This window comes from Pistacia vera, unplaced genomic scaffold, assembly GCF_008641045.1.
Source record: "Pistacia vera cultivar Batoury unplaced genomic scaffold, PisVer_v2 Contig255, whole genome shotgun sequence".
Taxonomy (NCBI): domain Eukaryota; kingdom Viridiplantae; phylum Streptophyta; class Magnoliopsida; order Sapindales; family Anacardiaceae; genus Pistacia; species Pistacia vera.
Genome location: NW_022196063.1, coordinates 507,012 through 530,673, shown reverse-complemented (window position 1 = coordinate 530,673; position 23,662 = coordinate 507,012). Strand labels below are relative to the sequence as shown.

At 36.7% G+C, this 23,662-nt stretch overlaps 6 protein-coding genes across 6 annotated transcripts; 4 read left to right on the top strand and 2 right to left on the bottom strand.

Moving 5' to 3' along the window:
- On the top strand, positions 1–885 carry LOC116132557. Its single transcript, XM_031418222.1, has one exon. It carries the CDS (start codon positions 156–158, stop codon positions 609–611), a length of 456 nt encoding a protein of 151 aa, XP_031274082.1. The 5' UTR covers positions 1–155; the 3' UTR covers positions 612–885.
- Positions 886–4,123: 3,238 nt separating this feature from the next.
- On the top strand, positions 4,124–6,252 carry LOC116132556 (cation/calcium exchanger 4-like). Its single transcript, XM_031418221.1, has one exon. The coding sequence runs from the start codon at positions 4,200–4,202 to the stop codon at positions 6,087–6,089; it is 1,890 nt and encodes a 629-aa protein (XP_031274081.1). The 5' UTR covers positions 4,124–4,199; the 3' UTR covers positions 6,090–6,252.
- Positions 6,253–7,002: 750 nt separating this feature from the next.
- Positions 7,003–7,824, top strand: LOC116132555 (copper transporter 5-like). Its single transcript, XM_031418220.1, has one exon. It carries the CDS (start codon positions 7,103–7,105, stop codon positions 7,532–7,534), a length of 432 nt encoding a protein of 143 aa, XP_031274080.1. The 5' UTR covers positions 7,003–7,102; the 3' UTR covers positions 7,535–7,824.
- A 2,473-nt stretch (positions 7,825–10,297) lies between these two features.
- On the bottom strand, positions 10,298–12,237 carry LOC116132562 (protein LURP-one-related 6). The gene is made up of 3 exons (XM_031418228.1): positions 11,559–12,237; positions 10,698–10,943; positions 10,298–10,487 (listed from the first exon to the last, which is right to left on the bottom strand). Exons 1-3 carry the CDS (start codon positions 11,790–11,792, stop codon positions 10,344–10,346), a joined length of 624 nt encoding a protein of 207 aa, XP_031274088.1. The 5' UTR covers positions 11,793–12,237; the 3' UTR covers positions 10,298–10,343.
- Positions 12,238–15,869: 3,632 nt separating this feature from the next.
- On the top strand, positions 15,870–19,551 carry LOC116132579 (guanine nucleotide-binding protein subunit gamma 3-like). The gene is made up of 6 exons (XM_031418240.1): positions 15,870–17,208; positions 18,254–18,306; positions 18,476–18,520; positions 18,601–18,645; positions 18,794–19,410; positions 19,493–19,551. Exons 1-6 carry the CDS (start codon positions 17,062–17,064, stop codon positions 19,549–19,551), a joined length of 966 nt encoding a protein of 321 aa, XP_031274100.1. The 5' UTR covers positions 15,870–17,061.
- Positions 19,552–20,152: 601 nt separating this feature from the next.
- LOC116132532 (subtilisin-like protease SBT1.8) lies at positions 20,153–22,994 on the bottom strand. Its single transcript, XM_031418191.1, has 2 exons — positions 21,397–22,994; positions 20,153–20,980 (listed from the first exon to the last, which is right to left on the bottom strand). Exons 1-2 carry the CDS (start codon positions 22,922–22,924, stop codon positions 20,571–20,573), a joined length of 1,938 nt encoding a protein of 645 aa, XP_031274051.1. The 5' UTR covers positions 22,925–22,994; the 3' UTR covers positions 20,153–20,570.
- Between the last annotated feature and the right edge of the window lie 668 nt (positions 22,995–23,662).

The following is a 23,662-nucleotide window of genomic DNA, read 5'->3' as shown; positions in this document are numbered from 1 at the left end:
AATCTCTGGTCTTCAATCTTCTTCTTCTCATAAAATCTAATACAACAAAAGTTTTAGTCACATACCACACAACAAAAAATAAATAATAAATACAATAAGAAAGGCAGAGAAAACAGAGGCTTCAATCGTCATTCATCAATGCTCTCTTCCAAACAATGGCAATTTCAGGTTCAGATACACAGTCACCAGCAACCAAGCACACCCTCCAAGTCCCGCCACTCGAAGTCGAGTCAATCAAATGTGACTCCTGTGGCTTCACAGAGGACTGCACGCCTGCTTACATTTCGCGCGTGCGTGAGCGCTACAAAGGCCGCTGGTTATGCGGCCTCTGCGCCGAGGCCGTGAAGGACGAGGTGCTCAGATCAGATAGGCTCATCTCCATCGAAGAAGCGCTGGACCGCCACATCAGTTTCTGCAAGGAGTTTAGATCATCCTCTCGTCCGACTGAAACCGAGCACCCCATCTCTGTTTTGGGAAGAATCCTCAGAAGAAGTTTGGATTCCCCTCGTTCTCTTCGCTCTAACTCGAGCAGTATTTTGCCGGATATTGAAAGGGTTAAGGGTTCTCCACTGGTTCGATCAGAGAGTTGCTTTTCGGCTCTGTCTCGTTGAATGGTTGCTTCAAGTTCAACGGTAAATATGACATAAGAAAACAGAGTAACTTCCTTTTGCTATTTAATTTAGAGTATGTATAGCTATTAGAAACTTGAGACTTCATGCTGAAACTGATGATAATTTAGTTTTATGTGTCTTTATAATGTAAATAATTTATTCAATGGACTCGTCAAAAATTTTCTTATATCTTTTACTTGTTAGATTACAATGGTGCAGAATTCTGCAAATTTGTGTTGATAATATTGACATTAGGGATGAAAATGTTGTGCTTGTAATTTTCATTAATGGTCCAACCCACTTGCCTTAAGTAATTAATTCTTTTGGCTGCATTTATGGAAAGAATGATCGATAAAAGGAATCTAACAACGAATGATGCATATGAAAATCGTGTCTTTTCAACTATCTTTCTGAGAATTTTCAGCCTGGCCAGCTGTTTCATATGAGTTGTTTGGAAGGTAGCAAGTGATAAGGAAATTGAGTAAAGAGTAGAAGAAATTTAGAGAAAGATAAAAGAGGGAATGAAAAAGAGTCCGTCTTGGTGATAGAAGTAAGCAATTCAATTACGTATATATTCTGTGACAAAGAAAGAGAGGCCATGTGCAAATATAACAAGAAAGACAAAGAGCTGAGTAGTGTGAAATTGTGGCGTTTAGGGAGAAGTTTCTGGATATGTTGTCTGGAACACTTGGAAAATATCTCATCTCATTCTGAAAAAAAGTTGGGATTATTTTGTTTGTCAGGTTTCTGTGTCATGTGTTTTTCATTCTCTACGTTGTAACCACGCGCTGTCCCACCTGCCTCTCCTCGTGTACAATTTCTCTTCCAGATAGTTTCGTTAGATTACACGTGAATCTCGTAGATAAAGGCGTAATTAATTATATACAACTTTCTTATTCTTGACAAATTGATATGATGTAACGTCTCCTTCACCGGTACCCATTTTTGTGGGAAGTGGTCATCAAATGAAAAAACTAAATAAATAAAATTTTAATTTGAGAAGATTTTGAAGAACCATAAACGGCTAAACCAAGTGGAAAACGAAATATCCACCACCAAACAAGGCATAAAGAAAAGAAAAATCTATTGCTTAAGGTCAAGCTGTCGATCGGTTGTCTTGTTTGTTTCCATAGAAACTCCGTTACTTTTTGGCTTTTTTCAAGTTTGAAAATGGGTCAATTCTTAGACGTAGGATGAGGGTTTCACTTCACCTCCTCAGTTATTATTATTTCAGTAACCCTACGAAGATAGAAGCACAAAATGTTATTAACAAATGCATTTCATATCTAATCTTCAAGCCATATGACAATATGTTATATACAAGTGGAAGATAACTGGGTGAAGGTATCAAAGTTAGAATACAAGCTGATCAGGTGTTGAGGCCTCTACAGAGTCTTTTCAATTGGAGACAGACTTTCTCTGACAATATCCCACTTAACGCCCTTTAGACACCAGTATCAAATATCAAACTTAGCTTTTCTTTTTTAAGTTTTTTTATGCATTTAAACTCCTAGGGGAGGCATATTCTCACACCAAATTTCTATTATGCATCTTTTTTAATATCCAAAATTAATTCCAAACAAAATATGAAAATATTTGTCCGATAATTATATGTTGCAGGAGTCCTTTCCTCCTCCACAAATCACAAACACTGACAGTGGTCAGTTGCCCTTTCTCTTCCAATAGCCCCCCTTGTCTCTGTGAAATTGACATTTTCATACTTCGTCGAATCTTCCTCTGGCCCAAGTATCTTGAGAGACGAACTTTTTTAGGGGCAATTTTAAACTCACCCACAGATATTTCAAAAACTATCACCTAGATGCTAAGTATGGGTATATAGATATAATATTATATGAAAATGACTTATGTCTTTTAAACAATTGATCTATTACCACTACCATCCGGACTTCGGCTCCGGGCCTGGCCCTGATGAAGCAAAATTACCACTTAACCCCTATAAAAGTACATCCAAATATCCAATCCTTAAATATAAAAAAAATATATATATATCCCTGCCTAGGCTTTGAGCCTTTGACAGTCCCAGCTCAACTTGGTATATTTTATGAAATTTTGATAAATTACAAATAATCATTAGAAAAATAACAGCCCTTAAGAAACTACATGCAACCACTTTCTACGAAGTAAAATTTTATAAATTCCTCTAGAAACAACATTCAACTACCTTTCATAAAGTAGAACAAAAAGAATCTCCTGATAAATTATCCGAACCCCATAAATCTAGTAAAATTTAAAAAATACCATCAAACACGAATTGGGTATTAAAACTTGAGCTTTTTCCTAAGCTAGGGTATTGAAACTTTTTCCCGAGATAGGGCTTGCATTTTTAAAAGGGTAGTGATTTTGAACCCCATTTATTTGATCAATTTCCCTCGTTTATAGGGTAAATTGGTAATAAAATATAATAATAAATGGTATTTGGTTAAAGAGTGGGTGTAGTTAGCAAATTTCTCATTTTTGTATAAAAATATTTACTATTTTTGTCATTTACTTATTTGATTACTTTAAAAAGAAAAATCTTTTTACAATTATAGATACAATAAAAAAATTTATCCTCTTTTCATGAATAATTAGAGAAAATTTTTATTATGAATAATTTTCCATCTTTCAATGAACTAAAATAGGTTATTTCCTTCCATAGATAGTAAATATATTTAATACAACCTATTTATTTAAAATGGGAGAGCATAATTAAAATAAATCCATAAAAAATGAATAATATAAGATGAATTTAGAATATAAAATTAATTTTTATTTAAATAAAAATAAAAATAAAATTATGCTTTTGGGCTTTTAACCTCATTGAAATGATCAAATTGATGGGACTAAAAATCATTTCCCTTTTATAAATTGATCCTAGATTTTATAAAGGCACAATCATGATATTATTACATCCCTGTATGATCAGTTACAATGATAAGGATTAAGGAAGACAGTATTACTAAAAAAATATTTTAAAGCCAAACCTCAAGAGACCAAAGAAGAATTTTCCCCTAGTCCCAACCATTTATTCACTACCATGCAAATGTAAGACTATGTTATCTCCTTAATTAAAGGTTGTTAATGGGATAAAAATTTGCTAAAGTAATATGACTTTTTTTAATTTACATCACATTAATTTGTCATCAAAACTAGTTTATATTTAATTATTTTTATTGAGTTTTTTAAAATTAAATGGTTTATTTATTTTACATAACAGGATAAAATAAGGATATTAGAATAAACATTGACATAGGATGTTAGTGAAGTTCCAATTGGAAAGGGGGAGGCCGTCAAAAGAGCGCAAGAAAGTAGGAAGTACTCTTTAATTTAGAAAGAATGATGAAGCATAAGCTCCTCTTTTCTTCTTTGTAAGTTGTAACCGCGAAGATGATCCACTACACAAGCCACTCTCTTTGTGATGTGAGTTGTCTCCTTTCAAACTGTAACTACCATTATTCTCAAGAAACTACGCCGAACCTCCCCTCTTCTTCTCACTCTTTTTACCTCACCACTTCAAAACTCGCCCCACATTCCTATTCTTTCAATTCTTTTATTATTTTCATTTTCAACATTTTCCAATTGGATATCATGATTGTGCCCAAAGGTCTTTACGGCACTAGACACTCTATCTATCGTGCCGTTTTTAACGGAATCTGCGCTTTGGTGTTGCTTTTCTTGTTCTACAATCACGATCATTCCATCAAAAGTGTGGTGGTTCATAGGAGAATTACTACTGATGTTACTATTGATGATTATGATTCTGTTACGGATAAATTGACTCGAAATGGTCCCAAATTATGTCCTGGATTGCATGATCATGAAGGCTTTAACACTCGGTGTGAGTATTTGATTGCTCATCCGGAGTGCACTTCTGGTGGCTTCTTCAATTACGTTTGGTTTTTTTACTGTGATTGCCAAAGATATAGTGTTTTGGGTTATTTAGTTTTGACAGTTTGGCTTGCTGCTCTTTTCTATTTACTGGGAAATACTGCTGCGGATTATTTTTGTTGTTCTTTGGAAAAGCTTTCGACTTTATTGAAGTTGCCACCAACTGTTGCGGGAGTTTCTTTGCTTCCATTTGGAAATGGAGCTCCTGATGTGTTTGCAAGTATTGCTGCTTTTGTGGGTAAGGATGCTGCTGATATGGGTCTCAATAGTGTGTTGGGTGGAGCTGTTTTCATCACTTGTATTGTTGTAGGGACAGTTTCTTTATCTGTGGCCAAGAGCCGTGTTCAGATTGATAGGAAATGTTTCATAAGAGATATTTGTTTCTTTCTATTTGTTCTCATATCACTTGGTGTTATTTTGATTGTGGGTGAGGTGACTGTTGGGGGTGCAATATTATTTGTTTCTATCTATCTGGTTTATGCATTTGTAGTTGCTGCTAATGAAATTCTGAAGAAAGATGCTTCGAGTTTGAATTTGGATGATGCGTCTCACTTGCTTCCTGTTAAAGAAAGTTTATTCTCTTGTGGAATCGAAGAAGATGACTCTGAATCTGTCCATGCCTTGCTGCTTGAGTCTGACACCAAAAATGATGTCCCACATCTCCAAAGAAAGCTCCCACACTGGATGTGGAGGTCACAAGTGGCAATTTATTCTAATGAGGCTCTGAAATCTAGCTCAGAGAATCCAAAATCATTATGGGGTTGGAATGATGGACAACCAGAGAAAGACTTGTCTGAATCCCGTTCTATGATCATTTCATTGCTGGAGTTGCCATTAACGCTGCCAAGACGGTTGTCTATTCCTATAATTGAGGAGGAGCGGTGGTCGAAGGGATATGCCGTGGCTAGTGCTTCATTGGCACCCATTCTTTTGGCATTTTTGTGGGACACCCACATCCAAGAGAATTTGGGTTCATTTAGTGGGCATATTGCATACTTTATTGGTGCTGCCTTTGGTTGTATACTTGGTGTTCTGGCGTATCTATACACCAGTTATGATCAGCCGCCTTGCAGATTTGTATTTGCATGGGTTTTCGGAGGATTTTTCATGAGTATTACATGGTTCTATATTGTTGCAAATGAACTTGTTGCTTTGCTGGTGGGCTTGGGCATTATCTTTGGAATTAACCCATCCATCCTTGGATTAACTGTGCTGGCATGGGGCAACTCAATGGGTGATTTAATGTCAAATGTTGCACTGGCTACGAATGGTGGAGATAGTGTACAGATTGCTATGTCAGGATGCTATGCAGGACCTATGTTCAACACACTTGTTGGTTTGGGAATAGCAATGCTGATTGGAGCTTGGTCACGGAGACCTGCATCATATATAATTCCCATTGACGGTAGCTTGTTTTATACCATGGGATTTTTGGTGGCAGATCTCATTTGGTCACTTATTGTCTTACTAAAGAATGACATGCGCCTGAACAAGTTATTAGGAGTAGGCCTTATAACAATCTATATGATTTTTCTCGCCTTTAAGTTGAGCACATCTACAGGTGTGGTGTCAGTGAGAGATCTGTTTTGATTGTATTAGATTAGATGCTTTTGATGAAGTTCAGTCACTTGTTATTAATTCATCCCAATTAGGAAGCACAAATCTCCTAGATCTTTTTATTGAATTGACCTAATGTGATGAGGTAATTTGTAAATGCCATCAGTTTTGTGAAACTACAGCAGAATATCCCTAATTTCAGATTTTATATTGATGTAGAAGAAATTTGTCCTACATTAGTTTTCCCTTCTCTGTTGAGTTTGCTCGCTTATTCAGCATAGATAACAGAATTGCTTACATAGTCAAATTTGTGTGCATTGCCAACTGGATGGCATATGTTATAAATCTCCCTTTTGGTTTTCCAATTCTCCTTAACTATTGCAGGAAAAATTAAGCACAGAAATATGCAAATTTGTCATCTGAGCACCGAATTAAGTGATATTTCAGTTAAGATTTTAAGTTAACTTACAATTTCTATATAGACATTGTCACAATGACATCTCGATTGCTGTTTAAAAAGTTTTGGTGTTAGTTGCTTTGCCTTAAGAATCTAAAACTCCCACTTTTTTTAGTTTTTTTAATGATCGGGTTGTCTGGCTAGCGTACGCGTACCTCAATTAATCTCTTAGAATCATAAAATTATCGATCAGAATAAGAGTTTTAGTGACTACCTCTATTAACAATTGAGAATAGACTCAAACTCAAAGACTTCTTGAATAGTATATTGAGAATCCCTGTCAAACCACCAATCATGCAAAGATAGCTATGAAACTCCCACTTGCCCTTGCCCATCCTCATCCTTTTCTGACTTTCTGATACATTTAAAAAGAAATTTTAATAATAAAAACAGCCCATCTTTGAATGTAGTGGCATAATGGTAATTAAAACAGAGTTGAAGGCCCGAAAGGATGAGAAATTATAGTTGAGGACATATAATCAGGAACGTCGCGTTGTGTCAGTTTTGTCCCAAACAGACACGAAGTTTCTTTTCTCTTTCTCTTTTATCAGCAAATCTCTGCCACACCCAAATCTCGAATTTTGCAAAAATGATGCACATGACTCTTTACTGGGGCATTAAGGTCACCCTTCTCTTCGACTCCTGGAAGACCGATTCGTGGCCCAGTTACCTCCTCACTTTACTCGCTTGCTTTCTATTTTCCTCCTTTTATCAATACATGGAAGATCGACGCCTCAGATTTAAGGTCCTTTCCTCCGCAAATCCCGCCTCGCCTTCCGTCCCTGGAACCACGGCTACTCCTCTCCTTGTTAAACCTGGTCGATTCAGCGCCGCCAGGGTTTCCTTGGCAGTGTTGTTCGGAGTGAATTCGGCTCTGGGATATCTATTGATGTTGGCGATCATGTCATTTAATGGAGGTGTATTCTTGGCTATCGTTTTGGGGCTTTCTGTTGGATACTTTTTGTTTAGATGTGGAGATGAGGAGGTTGTGGTTGTGGATAACACTTGTGCCTGCGCTTGAACATTTTTTTATTTTATAAATTTGTACCAATTCACAATAGTAATTGTTAGATCTATACGAATTACGACTTCTGTGTGATGATTCTAATTTTATTTTTCCTTTTTTTAAGATTCAAGAAAGGCGGTGGTGGTCGTTGTTGTTGTGTAAAATATATGAATTGTGGATTCCTCCAATAGATATTATTGGGAGAAAGAGCAACTTTTTTTTGGTTTTGGTACTTTCAGTTGCAATTGCAAACGAAAATAAAACCAAGTGATAAAGATGACACGAACAGCTGCTGATTCCAAATATGGGTAGATTTGCGTTTGGGTTTCAGGCTAATATTTCCACCAGCACATATTCTCTACAATGTTTTAAGCTATCAAATTATAAGTAATTGTCGAGTTGTTTGATTTCTAAGAGTGATTGAACAGTTGAGTTGAGGTACTGTAATTAGAAAAATGTTTTCTTACCATTCAATCTCACTACTTTGTTTTACAATTCTAACATGACACTCTCACCATATTCAAGACAGTTAATGACTTTGATTAGACGAGGACAATTGTTTCTTCATAAAAAATAGTCGTTTTTTATAAAAATGTGATCATTTTCTTATGAAGAAATAGTCGTTCCTCTTTAAAAAACGACAATTCCTTAGTATGGTTATTCCATAAGGAAGGATTTGTCATACCTTACAACTCTTTAAGAAACGACAATTTCTTAGTATGGTTATTCCATAAGGAAGGATTTGTCATACCTTACAACGTTCCTTCAACCTTAGAAAGGAACGCTCATTCCTTCCGCGAGGAACAACCATTCTTTCATAGGAAACGACTGTCCCTTCGTAGAGAACGACCGTTTCTTAGGTTTAATCAAAATCATTTTATGACTTTGGTATGGTGGAGCTAACGTGATAATGCCAATTCAATTGTCATGTTTAGGGTTGTAAGAGAAAATTATGAGATTAGATTATGAACATAGCATTACTCTTTTAATTAATATGTGTCTTCCGTCATATTTTTTGCATAATCTCATACGATGATGTCAAGGAACATTTGATTTCATTAATCAAATAAAAATTCTTGAAAAAAAATAATCCGTTTCTGCATAGCTTTTTAGGCTTCATAACAAAGCTGGAATTGGAATTACTTAAAGACTTAAAACACAAAACTTGAATCAAACAAGGTGTTTAAGTTAATTTTTGAAGTATTTTTAGAGTTGATAACTTTATAAATAAAATATATTGAAAGATTTTAAATCTAGAGCAAAATAATGAACATATTTATAAATTTAAAGTATTTTTAGAGTTGATAACTTTATAAATAAAATATATTGAAAGATTTTAAGTCTAGAGCAAAATAATGAACATATTTATAAATTTTTCCTTAAATTTATAAATATGTAATTTTTTTTTTCAAGGGGTAAAGATAAAAAATATGGGATCTAAAAATCACTTCCCTAATAGTACTAGTTCTTAATTAGAATCAATTTCGGCCCCCAATAGTAGTTAGCTTTGCTCTATTTTATTAGGCCTAAATGGTAACCTGGGCTAATTTTTAATTGCCCATTCAGTTTCAGGCCAACTTCTGGTCACATTAGTAGTGCAATTCTATCACAGTAGGGCTGGTGATGCTTAGATTTATCTGGTTATGGTTAATTCAGAGGCCCCAACAAAAAACTGGGCATGGTTTTGATCAATATTATTGTACTTCAGCGAGCGAGGGTAAGGATTGGCTCAGGTTGCTCCAGTTTGAATTACTATTCCTTATTGATAATGGTGCCGGGTTTCCAACTTAACTTCGTAATTAACCTGAAGGAAGGCTCAAATGGGACGTACCAACCCCTCCAGGAGTTATGTTCAGTGTAACTTCATCTTAAAACCATTAATCATGATTATAATTAATTAATTAAAAAAAAAAAAAAACTAGCACCTCAATAATATTTAGACATGATGGTTAGAAAGGTTAATAGATGACAATTATGAGTTCAAACGTCTTCTAGCATGGGAAGGAGAAATTAAGAACAAATAAAAGAAAAATTTTGTAGTCTAAATATATAAAATCAATGTAAATGCATCATATCTTGAGTAAAAGCAACCTAGAATTCTTCAATATGAGAATCCTGAAATTAAAGGTTTCAAACTAGATTAATTATTGAGAGAGATAGAAGCCAACAAATTTAGTTTAGACTTTCAATATTTTTTTGGGATTTGGGAGAGAAAACATTTTTATAAAAGAATAATATTATATGTACTGAAGTTTTTTTATAAAAAAATTAAATATTATTGTAAAGAATTAGATAGCCTTTTATATAATAATCAAATCATCATCTAACATAATATTATTAAATTCAAACTTAAGGTCCTTCTTCCTAATTATCAAGTGATCTTGCTGAAAGCTTCATCAAGAAACAGTTGTATTGGTTTGATAAAAAGAAGAAGCAATCGGCATGCAATTGAGAAAGCAAGTTCATTAAAAGAAACTGAATATGTTTATCAAAAGGATAAACCTCAACTCTAATTTCAGTAGATGCATTTGCAGCTTTAGAGAGTAAAGTAAAAGCTGATCACTTGTATATTTTACTCTTGCGTCTGGCATATTGAATAAAATGAAGAATCATCAAGCAATAATTAACCAATTCTTACAAAACAGCTTTTGCATGAGTCATGTACAAGTACAAACCACTAAGGTTATATAGTCACTAAACAAACGAAAAGCAATTAAGCATCTGGATCGATAATAAACAATTAGTAGCTGTAATTGCTGAGAGAATCTTTATCTGGAGAAACCATAATCTGATTAATCTCCTTATTCATTATATTCTGATGTGATTAGCAATGAGTAGATTCACCGTAAATGTGATCTAGGGTAGCAATGATTCCAACAACAAAAGCTTGATCGATTCCGGGCTTCACCTCTATGTGATACAGATCCTTTTTCGCCATCAACTCCTCTATTTCTTTCTTCACTCCAATCTGTCATGTAATGTAATTACCAAAATCAATCATCCAAAAAGAAAATTAAAGGGAATAAAGCAAAAACCTTGGCATCGCATCAATGATCATATAATTATTTCAAGATTCCTATCATTTTAATTAATTGACTTCACTGATAAAGAAATCCTCCAATCACTTACAACAATAATAAATGTATATAAGATAAGTTTTAGAATATAATTAAATTACCTGAGCAATAACGTTCCCTATGGAGTCAACAATACTACAATCTCTGTCCGGGAAATAACCTTTGATCTCAAAGTCCCAGGCTTTGTTGCTTCCGGTGGTTTCAGTGGAGATCCTTATTGCATTGTTCCTGACCAAGCATGATGAGTTAGGTTCCTTTAAGCTGAAAACTGATTTATGAAATCCTTCATAGTTATAAGCGTAACCCTTCCATTTCCTGTGAATGCTCAGGGCTTGAACCAGACCTCCCTGAAAAAGATATATAGTTAAGTTGCTTCAGTCATAAGGATAGAACATGTGCCTATTTATCTACACTTATCTGTATGACTGTACAAGCATATATACCTGCTTCTCTTTGCTTAATTAATTTGACTTTTTGAGTATGCATTTATCTAAAAGAAAAGAAAATACTTGGAAGCATATATAAGAACTAAGGACAGTTACTTGAAGTAATTGTTCTCTTCATTTTAGATTGATTTCATCACGTGGGTTTTTTCCAAGTTCGTCTGTTTCAAGTCATTCTTCAAGATTTCCTTTCATTTTTCCCGAAAAACATTTGCATGGATGAACATGTAATTCAAATTAATCAGCAGAATTTTGCCAAAAAAACAAGATATTTATAGCTCTCTCTAAAGGAGATAAGATAGATCATATACATGACCCGAAAGAGGGGAGGTTTATACATGCAAACCAGAAATCTGATGCATCCATTTACGTCCCATAAATTCTTTAATAGTTTGATGACGTGAACATAACCATGTTGACTCTAAAAATAAGTGCAGAACTTTGAATGAAAATAACAATGCACGTTTTCATGTCCATAATGCATGGATTAATTTGAAACGAAAGATATGAGATTAATACCTTTCTGCGAATAAGAACCAAAGGATCTCCATAACCATCTCTAACCAGGAGCTCTCCTTTAGTACCAAGAACTCCACAGCCTTCAATTTTGAACACAACCTTTTGGCTGCAATTTGTCACCACAAATCCTCCCCCATTAACGACATGAGGCCTCTTCCTCACGACAAGCATTACCTGAGAAGAAGAGCAGTATATCTTGCTAATGATTGGCATGATATTCGCCTTCGCAGTCATCTTTATATATCCAACGAACGTCTATTTTATACTACTTTCAAACCCTAGCCTCTTTTGTTCTGCATATGGGGCTCTAGTGAAACAATGTCAGGACTCAGCAACGTGAAGAAAAAAAATATAAAGGGCTTTGCTCAATTATTATTCTATGTTTCTTGGGTTAAAAGATTCGGCCGACTTTGACTATATATTGCAAATTTAAAACATAGAAAGTGGAAGAATATGTGGAGAGTAGTGGTTAATTACTTGTTGAAGATGATGATTGGCAATACACGCGCCTTTTGTGTACCAATAACATGAGTGCGTGAGCGTGCATATTAGATAGCTGGAGATGGAAGATGCATGGATAAAGTTGGAGGCAGAAAGCAATATGAAGTTTTTCTTAGTCATGCAGCGGTGATTTTCAAAAGGGTATTCGACTTTTTGAAAAATTTGGCTGGTTAGATGACCAGAAAGAGAATATTTTTCAGAAACAATAGCTGCCATTATTGATGAGTGAATATATATAATTTACTTAGCTGGGGAGCAATGGTATTGTCTTGGTAGCTTCTTCAATTTGACTACAACTAACGTTTGGGTCACTCCAATGTCTTTTGGTTTTCCTATCGTAAAAGATTCTGTATGTTTAAAATTCTACGTGGCAACACTAGTTTAGATTGGATGGTGTAAATAATAATGCTAAATATCTTAAGGAAGATGTTTCCAGATTTAAAATTGAAGAGGTTGCTATGAATAAAGGATTAAGAACAGGTAGGGTAGGGCAGCCCCAGGCCCAGGATGTGATGAGACATGAATGACTTGTCGCTATAAACTGTACGGGAAGGGAAGGCTGTGAAAGAGCAGCTTCCATGCTTAGTAGTAGATGCAGTAACGAGGATCCTATCTTTTTTTTTTGACAATAAAAACACGAAATGATATTCGCATTCTAAATTCTAATCACCTAAAATTCGATAGTACCCGGAAAAACATCACAAGAGATCTAAATTTAGGATTAATTTTGTTCGGCTACCACAGTCAATTAAGTCTCAAATGCCCTAATCATTTTTTCTAAAATTATAAAAGAATCCCTTAGAAAATATTAAAAAACCACTAAAGCAATAAAAAGGCCCCCTATCAATATATAAAAAAGACCCCTACAAATATCTAATAAAACCTTTAATTACGAACATTTTAAATACTTTTCGAAAATCACTCTAGACTTCATCATCTCTCGGGGGAACAATTAAAAAAAAAAAAAAAAACCTTAAATTTGAAGTTCCTTTTAATTTTCTTTCATATAAATCCTTAAGCAACTCTTAATAACATTTCCAATGTTGTTCTTTATTTTAAAGAGTATATTTCTTATGAATAAAAAGTATCTTCGCTAATTTTTAAATATAAATAACACAATTTTTATTCAAATCCAATAAACTCTTTAAATTTAATGAAGATACTTTTTATTTTCAAGAAAGAGACTTAATGGGAGAGAGAAATAATAAATAAAATTCATATAAAGTTGTAGTTTATTAATTAAAACTAAGATAGAAAGTTAAATTTGACTCTCAAGATGTGAAGATTCAAACTTACTGTTTAATTTATATTTTAAAGATAAAGAGTCTATTAGATTTTTATTTTTATGGATAGACTCTTTATAATAAAAAATTTAAATTATATAAAGAATCATTTGAAGATGGTCTATGTTAGGGCCAAAAATCGTCTTTGGCCCAAATAGGAAAACGGGCCTGACAATGAAGAAGCCAAGCCCAATCCCGAATATTTTGAGGGCCATGGATCTTGGATTCGCCCATGGACGTAGAAAATGGGCTGGGATTGAGAGACTCGTACCCAGGTGGTTTGGGCCAGCTGTTTCTTGTCCCAAATGGACCTAATCCCGATCTGAATTAGGTCCTTGGGACAAGATGCAGCCGGCCCAAACCACCTGGGTGCGAGTCTCTCAATCCCGGCCCATTTCCTAGGTCCATGGGCGAATCCAGGATCCACGGCCCTCAGAATATTTTCCTATTCCTGAGCAATCTCCTATTCGAGGTCACCTTCCTATTCATAACACTTTCCTACTCGAAGTTATTCTCCTAATCAGAATCACCTTTCTATCTGGACACTGGTAAGACAGCTTACCATAACCCTAATTCTTCTAGGGTTTGCATCAGAGTCACATTAGGACTCCTACTCCCACTAGGATTGGGAGACCAGACAGTCACTATATAAACAGAGGTCAGCCCTCTCATAAGGGACAGATTACACTACACCTTCACACCCAAAGCTCCTATTTAAGAGCTTCACATCACAGCCGTAGTCACAGTCTTCGACTAGACTTTCGGTAACCTCTCTACTCCCTAGCCCTCACTATACTAGCCTCTCTCAGCCTTGTTGACTTGAGTGTCGGAGTGTCTACGGCAAATACCACCTTAGTGTTTCCCGTTCACTTCACGTGTTTGCTTCTCTACGTGTGCAGGTGCAGCGGATCACTAGTGGCCTCAACCTCACGGGATCAAATTCCCTTTTCATAAAGGTAGATTTTTACGTCTACAGTCTAAACTTAAAATAAAAAAAAAAGATTAGTGAGGTGAAAGTGATGAACCGAGTTAACTAGTGATTTTGAAAAGATTGAGAGTGATATTGTGTATTTTATGAAACCAAGGGAAGAAAAGTAATTTAGTAGTAGATTAGTGAGGTGAAAGTGATGAATTTCGAAATTACCGAACAACGTCACTACAGATTGTTTACGTGCCACTTTGTACACGTAACATAATCATCACAATGAAGTAACCGACAATGATTGCCTCTGGTAAAACACGCACACCGGCTCACGTTAAACTTTCTATCACCTTGAATCTCTAACTTACTCCACCCACTAATTTGACACGTCATTTCAACCTCCTTATATTATCGTTTTTAAATATTAAATTTCAACCGCTGTTACTTTGGAAAGAGCGGGAATACATCGAAGTTGCGATGACTTGTCTTCTCAAAGTGGGACCCTGTTCAAACAGAGTTATGGGACGGTGGGACCCATTACAATATTGAGAAGCGTGCTCACGTTACTCGAGGCGCGTACCATAAAACCTGACCAATTACTTTTATAGAAAAAAAAAAAAAAAAATCAGCTGGTGGAGACCCGTACGGAAAAAAAGTAAATGAGTGTGTTTTGTTTTTGGTTTGTGGTTATGGTGGATCAATCCAAACGCTAATTGAGATCATGAACAATGCCATTTTCCCTTACTTGATGGTATTTAACTCCTCTAATTATTAGATGGATTCACAATAAAATTATCAACTTTATGACCACTAATACATACGAGGAAGTTTATTTGGTTTTGGAAATTTTAGTTTATCTCTAGCATGAGTTTTATTTTGTTAAATTATTACGACTTTTTTTTAAGTAATTTGTAAATGTAGGTGGTGATCATTAAACTTAATAAATATGTCAACTTCACGAAGTAATCATATTTGATTATACTCAACTCCAGGCATGCACGTAGAACAAAAAGAAGGATCCCATTGGGAAAATTTAGAAACACAAGAGGGAAATTACATAAGATAAAATATTTATTTTACAATACAATTTTATAAATTTTTTTCACAATTCACAATTAGACAATTAAAACTTATAATAAGTGATCAAGACCTATTTACAAACCAATTAATTATCAACGGTTACGTCTAGACTATAAGAAAAATTTTATAAGATTTACATCCAAATGGTAAGAAAAAAAATTTATAAGATTAAATTATAAATGCTAACATTTCTCGCTTAAATCAGTTAAGCGTAAAAAGTAGAATAATTAAGAAAGTTCATAGGGAGAGACTTGCAGTCATTTTCCCACTCATACAATATACTGATAAATAATACTATATTTACTCACGAACTTACTAACCTTTTTATTCACCTTTGTTAAAATTATATGTAATATCCATATTACACATGGTATCATATTATATTTTATATTTACAAAGATGTACATATTACATAGCATTATTGATATACGATAGCATCATCAAAATCACATCCATCAACGTTAACAATATTTTAATAAAAATAAAAAAGATAGGCATAATCTAAATCCGATTCCAATCCGTACTCAACTTCAAGTAGATGCAGATCTGATATTTGCCCACAAACACGTGCCCAACAACTTGAGAATGAAGAATATAGTGAATAGATTTACCCTTAGTTTTTTCCCTCTCAGGTTGAAATTCAAAAGCAGATACAGTATAAGCAAAAGAGGATTTAGGATTTTAGATTTGAAAGATGGTTCATGAGAAATTTACCCATTTTGTGGTGCAATCTTTTCTTCTCAAAGTCAGGGCTATTTCTATTTGGTTAGAAGAATCCAACTCACAGAGATACACACAAGCACAGATCTTTTTTTCTCTTTCCTACACAGAAGTCACGTGCGATCTGAGGTACTTCATCGTGCTTTTCGCTTCTCTGCCCTCTGCGGCTCTGCCTCTGCCTCTGCCCCTCCTCTGCGACTGCCATCCACCCACCAACGCAGACACAAAGCAAATAATACACAAAGAAAGAGAGAGAGACATAGACATAGTCTCTGTTTTGTGCTATATGCCTTCTTCTTTCTTACTTATATAAATAAACTCTTCACTCAAATCAAATCGACCTCTACGTTTTATTTTTATTTTTATTTTTGCTAAATGGGTTCGTACACAAACTTGCAGCAGGCTTTTTCACAGCCGTCTTTACCATTATTATTATTACCATGCACAAAGGTTGTGTCTCGAGAAAGATCAGATCTTGTAACTATCTTAATCTCACCACCACCATCACCACGCACAGTCTGTGATACAATAATGACTCTCTTTTTATCCTTATTATCACCCCTTAAATCTTCATTTAATCTTTCTACCTACAATATTAATATTAAACCATACACTATAAATGTTTAACATTTACATTCATCACTCCTCACTAGTACTACCTACTACTACTCTGTTTTTGTTTCAGTTTCTGCAGAAGCGGGAGGACCCTTTTCTTCTTTTGTTTCTGCCTCAGTAATTATCCTTGTCAGGCCCACTAATTACTGCCCTCTGCCATTCCCACAACTCAATCTTTTCCTTATTTTCATTCACACCTAACATTACTTCCGCCCTTCTTATTTGTCCCTTGCTTTCCTGCTCCTACTTGTTTTTTTTTTTTTTTTTTTCCTTTTCTTTCAAATGGCTTTTTTCTTCTTTTTTGCAATTTTTTTTGGTACGTGACTGAGTGAATAGAGAACGTTTTTCTCGGGCACCTACCGGTAATTTAAGTTTCCGGTTAATGGCGGCTCATTCTGGCTCTGCTTCTTCAGTGCCTTCGCTGCCACCACCGCGTCCCAAATCCCCTCCGGAATATCCTGATTTGTATGGGAAGCGCCGGGAAATGGCCAGGGTTCAGGTTCTGGAGAGAGAGATTGGTTTTCTTGAGGTGGGGTTTAAGTTGAAGTATTTTCGAAGTTATAATTATTGAATAAACACTAGTTGTAGATTGAAAATGAAAAACTTCCAAGTTTTGCTAGTGTCAATATTTGCTTTGTTCTTTTTTTGCCTTTAACTCTTTTTAACTAGTTGGTTTTGTGAACTGTTTCACTAGTCTATTTGCAGAGATGTAGGTACAACTCCGATTATTATGAACATTAAATTTAAGTATATAGTGGAGAAGAAGAGCTAAGACGGATGCATGTGTTCATTATGCTGAACAGATTGATAATTTCTATGGTTTTTTTTTTTTTTTTTAACTTTTCTTTGAAGATAGAGATTGTTCATTTATGGTAGGTAGTTTTTTCCGTAACTAGGAGTATCTGACAATAGGCTTATCATCGCTCAGAATTTTAATTGTTTGCTGTTTTTATCATGAAAATGGAAATGGATCATTAGGACGACCACTGTGTCCACCCAGTTAGCAAGTTCAGGTCCTCTTCTCACCTAATGGACTCTTGCTGGACATCCGTCAGACTATAGAGCTTCCTTTTTTGTGCAACAAATTGATTGATTTCATTGTTTGGTGGTAGCAGAATCGTTTTGCACTGTACACTATCTATCACTATTATTTTTGGCAAATTTTATTTCTAATCAATGAAACCGCTGTTCAGTGTCATGCAGTATTATTGACTCTGTTAAAACTACTGTCCTGATGATTTTGCATAATCTTGTTTCATTTCAACCACTTCATGGACTCACTGATTTCCTTTCTACATTTTTAGTTTAGGTAGTAATCTGAGATTTTCCATACTTATGGAACTTTTGGCAACGGTTTGAAATTTAATATGCTTATAGTTGTAAACCCTGATACTGGATTATTGACTGTACCAGTAGCTAATCTGTTTCATGTTTGCCCCATGTACTAAAATGATTACTGCTTTCAGCTTGCCCATTCATAGGGAAAAGCCTGCTTATAGAGGTTGCAGCTCAATAGTTAGCTGAATTCATTTAAATATATCTTATGAAGTGGCAAAAATTTTTATTTTGAGCAGGAGGAATTAAAATCGGTTGAAGGCCTTCATCCAGCTTCCAGATGCTGCAAAGAGTATGTTCAGTTTTGCAAATGCATTTCAAAGCAATCTGATTGATTTATTTATTTTTTCATTCAACAGAAATATTGTTGTAAAAGAATATTAGCTCATGTTCTATCATTTGGAGATTCTACCCGTCCCATTTTAATCCAATTTGTAATAGATTGAACCGAATATTCTCAGGGTTGCTGATTTTACGGTTGCAAATGCAGATCCTTTTATTCCTCTGTAAGAATGAAATCATTTTCAGTATCTTTTGTATATTTCGTTAGGAGATCAAAGTTCTAATGGTTCTCTCTTTCAAGCAGAAACCGGAAGAATCGGAGGTCATGGCACTTCTGGAAGTGGCTTTGGTACGATTTAATCTTCCTTATGTCATTTGATTTTGTATCAAATTGGAGTGCATTGAAAAGGAATTGCTTTATTCATGAGATCCAATCTGTGGTCGCTTTTTCTTGTTAATTCTTCTAAATGTTAATCTGAGTTTCCATTCTTGTGCAGTGGAAGGCCGTGTTTTAACTTCTCTTGGATTTCTTGGATATGCTGTTGCTGTTATTCTGGGTGCTCTATTCATCTAAAATTGCCGCGATGCTGTGACTGTAATCCTTGTAACTGTAATCCATTTGCTTGTTGTTCATTCCCTAAGTGTTTATGTTGCTCTTGTCCGAAATCACGCTGTTGTAGAAAGACCTCATGCAGCAGAGACTGTTGTGTCTGTGGGTTTCCTACGTGCCCGGATTGCTCTTGTTGCCCAAGCTGCTCCTCTTGTTGCCCAAACTGCTCTTCTTGTTGTCCAAACTGCTCCTCTTGTTGCCCAGACTGCTCCTCTTGTTTCCCGGACTGCTCATGCCGCCCAAAGTGCTCCTCTTGTTGCACGGACTGCTCATGTCGCGCAAACTGCTCCTTGTGTTGCCCAGACCGTGCATGTTACCCGAAGTGCTCCTCTTGTTGCCCAGACTGTTCATGTCACCCGAAGTGCTCCTCTTGTTGCCCAGACTGTTCATGTCGCCCGAAGTGCTCCTCTTGTTGCCCAGACTGTTCATGTCGCCCGAAGTGCTCCTCTTGTTGCCCGGACTGGTCCTGTTGCTCAACTTGCTCATGTATACCGGATTGCTCATGTTGCCTAGATTGCTCTTTTTGCCAATGGAAATGCGCATGCCCTAAGTTCCCAAAATGTTCAACGTTACACCTTTGTTGCAGTTGTAAAAAGATCTGCTGCACTTGTAATCCATGTTGTCTATTCTTCTAGCATATCATAAGGTACTTTCAACTGTCACCATGCCATTCTGCTTATAATATACTACATTATGAGTTTTCTTTTTTTTTGTTTTCAATGCTTTTACTGTCCAAAATTTTTTTGCTCACTTTGAGTGAATACAGAAATTTAGATGAGGAAATGGGCCATATAATTAGACTTATTGTTTGGAATACAGACACTGAGCCTTGTTGACTAATGGCTCTCACACTGCTTCTGAATTTGGAAAAAGAAAATTGATAATGCAGCTCATCCTAATCCATAATTCAAATCCCTGGACCTACAGCTAAATAATTGTTGTAAATAATTGAATTGGCAGGCAAAATTTGAATGGTTCATGGTTTCTACTTGTCACTACACTATCCTTTCTGCACAACAGTTACTAGAGGCCTTATGTCATTTCTTTCAGTGTTCAATTAGTAATAATTTCCATATATCAATCATTTTGTTTTCTATATACATACAAGTAACATGAAAAACAATCATTCACGTGCTGCACCTAACGAGTAATAAAATTCATTAAAGCTATAGCTTATCGCTCACTTGGATCTCATGATTTACTAGACCCATCGAGTTCCACTTAAACTACAAATTCTGAATCAATATTTTAGAAACTGGTCAAGTCATTCCATTCCATTCCATTAATTTTACAAGCACCATCTCGACCTCATTCCCATTTCCACTATTGCCATTTCTCAGGTCTTTTTTTTTGCAAATATTGAAGGTGTTGCACCCTGAATAATAAGTTAAAACACACCAAACTTATTAGCTCACTAATTGTGTCCATGAAAAAGAAACTGGGCTCCTAACTTGATGTTGAGCATTTCCCCACACAATTGAACCAAATTCAGAACTACTCATCTGACTAACACCTTTCTTTGCCACAAAGGTGACTGTGTATCTCTTCTTCTCCCCTACAGTCCTAAATAAAAGTGTTTTGGGCCTAACTGTAATCCCTACAGTGGCAGGGCCGGTTACCGTCACATTGTACGAGGATCTTGCAGGCCCAACGTTCGTCAACTCTCAAGTGTATCGAACCACCCTCTTGTTTCTAAACAACACTGAGAATGATGGGTAGTTAAGGTCACCAGGGTCGTTGAATTTCTTCAAACAGGTGACGGGGCGTTTGATGATGGTTTGGATATGTTGAGTGGTGTAGTTCAAGGAGCACAAGAATGCTATGTACTCTGAAGCTGAAACATCATAAACAAGGCCCGGAGAGAGGGCTTTTTGTGGGTCAACGTGGCCCGAGCCATAAGCCCATGGGTTTGAGAATCCACCATCTGAAGCATCATGGAGAGGAGATTTGGCATTGTCCACTACATAGGCTGTAGTCATTAGAGCCGATTTGATGGCACTTGGGCTCCAATCCGGGTGGGCCGCTTTCAGCAATGCAGCTACTCCACTAATGTGTGGGCAAGACATAGATGTACCTAAATGTCCAAAACAAAATGAAAATCTTAATATAATATCGCAAAGTGCTTGATGATCTGGCCATTAAACATAAAAACAAGATGTCCTTTTAATCACATTCCTAACAGCTAACTCTATTATAAAATTGGGAATAAAGGGCTGGAAGTGACCTTGAGTTCGGCGTTAAAGTAGGACCTCCATTAATGGACACCATATTCTATATTTATTACATTCATCAAAGTAGAGGAGAATGCACATAATAACATTTATTGTGTTTTAAAATGTTCCAATTTTCTTAATTTTTAATTATACTTCTTCAAATGGACAAACATATCAAAATGAAAACGATGAATCATACAATTACCATGCGTAGTGGCGTATAATATAAAATTTATTGATGGGTGCAAAAAGATAGCCGTTGGGCAATACGACATACCTGACATTATATTGAACTGTGTTCTCCTTGTGTCCTTCTCCAACTCAGTGGGCCCATTGGCTTCTGACCAAGCAGCCAATATGTTGACTCCAGGCCCAATCAAATCCGGCTTCAAGATCTGCGGAGTCACCGTATTCGGCCCTCTTGAACTAAACGCCGCCACCACTGGAGAAGGCCTCACGTTCAACACCGTCCCACCAAATGTAAGCAGAGCCGTTGGATTTGCTGACTTGGCGTACTCCCTGATCTTGTCACCCACCTTTCTACCCACCGCTACAGCCGGTAGCAAGTGACTGTCAGCCACCAATTCTTCACCGCTTGCCGCCGTGTTTGCCATTATCATTCCAACTCCACCAGCGTCGCGTACAACGGCTCCTTTCTCTACACGTGCGTTTATTCCTCTGTCACAAATAACTATTTTTCCACGTACGAGTTCCGGTTGAAGTGAACCGGGCAAGCACAAGTTGGCTGAACCGTTTGAGCCTTCGTTGTAAACCAACGAAACAGGTTTATTTCCCATTCCCTTTCCGCTGTAAAGAGAAACACCGGTAGCCTTACTTTTGTCTCCCAGAAACACGTAAGCAGGAAAATCACGGTCTAATGTTCCGGCACCAACGGTCATGATCCACGGGGCTACGTTTGCAAGCGAGGCTTTAGTGGGTCCACTGTTTCCAGCAGAGCATGAGACGAAAATACCCTTCTCCATTGCGGTAAATGCTCCTATAGCAATTGTATCTCTATAATAAGGAGCAGATCCACCACCCAGAGAGAGCGATAGAACATCCACACCATCTTGTATGGCCCGATCCATACCTGCCAAAATGTCCGATCCAAAACATCCAGTTTTCCAGCAAACCTTGTAGGTGGCCACACGCGCGTGACTGGCCATTCCACGCGCTTTCCCGCTGGCGTAACCGAGTAGACTGGCATTGGTAACTTGTGAGCCGGCAGCCGTACTGGCCGTGTGAGTTCCATGACCGTCAATATCACGAGGAGACTCCGTTTCTTTGGATTTTCCCAAGTAGGTACCACCGGAAGCCATGCGGTAGCCTTTCGAAAAGAAACGAGCACCAATGAGCTTCTTGTTGCAAAGTTTAGGACTAAAATCAGGGCCCGATTCACACTGACCGCGCCATTTACTTGGAACTTGAGGCATCCCCGAACCGTCGAAACTTTTAGACTCAGGCCAAACCCCAGTATCAAGGACGCCAATAATAACATCATATGAGGCGTGGTCGAGATCCTGATTGCTATGACCCTCCCACAGCCCAAACTCAGTGTTGAGACCAAGAAACTGAGGGGAGCGAGTGGTGTGGAGAGTGTAAAGAGTGTCTTCATAAACGCCGAGGACGGAGTCAGATTGGCGGAGAGCCTGGGCTTGAGCAGGATCGAGGGAGGCAGCAAAGCCGTGGTAGGCGTCGGTGTAGGTGTAAAGAAGAGAATCCGGAGTGGAAGAAAGAGACTGAAGACTAGATGTATACCAGTCATGGTGAGTGGGGAAGGAGGGGGGCTTGTCCTGAGGCTTCATGTGGACTATGTAGGTTTGTTTGGCGGAGACTGAAAGTGAAAGGCATTGTGAAAGAATGGTTAGGAAGAAGAAGAAACGGGAATTGGAAGCCATGGACGTGCAGAGAGACGGCGAATGAAAATTTGGGATCATTAAGTTTTAGTGTTGGTTTAAAGTACAGTTGATGGAGAAAGACGGTCGCTTATTGCTGCGACTGTCAGAAGGGATAGGAGAAAGTATGGATTATGGAATCGTGTACCGTTTATAAATTTCTTCTTTATAAAATTAGGTTCTCTTTGCTCTTTTATTACTCTTTATGCCATTACGGCTTTCTGTTATTTTGCAATACTGTTTCCTTAAATATTGGACATAATGCAATTCTATCCACTAAGTAAATCATTATTAGTCATCAACTGGTTTTGGCATGCCATGCCATCATCATCATGGTGTCCTATCGTGCTCTACATAATTACATATTATAATTTAATTGGAAAAATATATAATAAAAATAAATAAATATAAGGGGTGTTTAAGTAATGAACAAAAAAAGAACGATAATCAAGGTGGAGGTTGTCTGTTACTTTGCTGTATACGTGGTGGTGGGGAAAAGACTAGGCCAGCGTGTTGACCGGTGCGACGTAACGTAACATAGCACTTCACGCAGCATCAGCAACCCGCAATCTTCTCTGCTCTGCTTCTCGTATTTCCCAATCTTTCAATCAATCCACTTAATATCTCGTTAATGCCATCTCGATAAAA

Excerpts from the sequence above, each read along its gene's own strand:
- LOC116132557 (XM_031418222.1), top strand. The coding sequence starts at position 156 with ATGGCAATTTCAGGTTCAGATACACAGTCACCAGCAACCAAGCACACC.
- LOC116132556 (XM_031418221.1), top strand. The coding sequence starts at position 4,200 with ATGATTGTGCCCAAAGGTCTTTACGGCACTAGACACTCTATCTATCGT.
- LOC116132555 (XM_031418220.1), top strand. The coding sequence starts at position 7,103 with ATGATGCACATGACTCTTTACTGGGGCATTAAGGTCACCCTTCTCTTC.
- LOC116132562 (XM_031418228.1), bottom strand. The coding sequence starts at position 11,792 with ATGACTGCGAAGGCGAATATCATGCCAATCATTAGCAAGATATACTGC. Across the intron at positions 10,944-11,558 it reads TGGTTCTTATTCGCAGAAAG|GGAGGTCTGGTTCAAGCCCT; the intron begins GTATTAATCTCA and ends TATCTTTTTCAG. Across the intron at positions 10,488-10,697 it reads TAGGGAACGTTATTGCTCAG|ATTGGAGTGAAGAAAGAAAT; the intron begins GTAATTTAATTA and ends ATTACATGACAG.
- LOC116132579 (XM_031418240.1), top strand. The coding sequence starts at position 17,062 with ATGGCGGCTCATTCTGGCTCTGCTTCTTCAGTGCCTTCGCTGCCACCA. Across the intron at positions 18,307-18,475 it reads GCTTCCAGATGCTGCAAAGA|GGTTGCTGATTTTACGGTTG; the intron begins GTATGTTCAGTT and ends GAATATTCTCAG. Across the intron at positions 18,521-18,600 it reads GCAGATCCTTTTATTCCTCT|AAACCGGAAGAATCGGAGGT; the intron begins GTAAGAATGAAA and ends TCTTTCAAGCAG.
- LOC116132532 (XM_031418191.1), bottom strand. The coding sequence starts at position 22,924 with ATGAAGCCTCAGGACAAGCCCCCCTCCTTCCCCACTCACCATGACTGG. Across the intron at positions 20,981-21,396 it reads ACAGTTCAATATAATGTCAG|GTACATCTATGTCTTGCCCA; the intron begins GTATGTCGTATT and ends TTGGACATTTAG.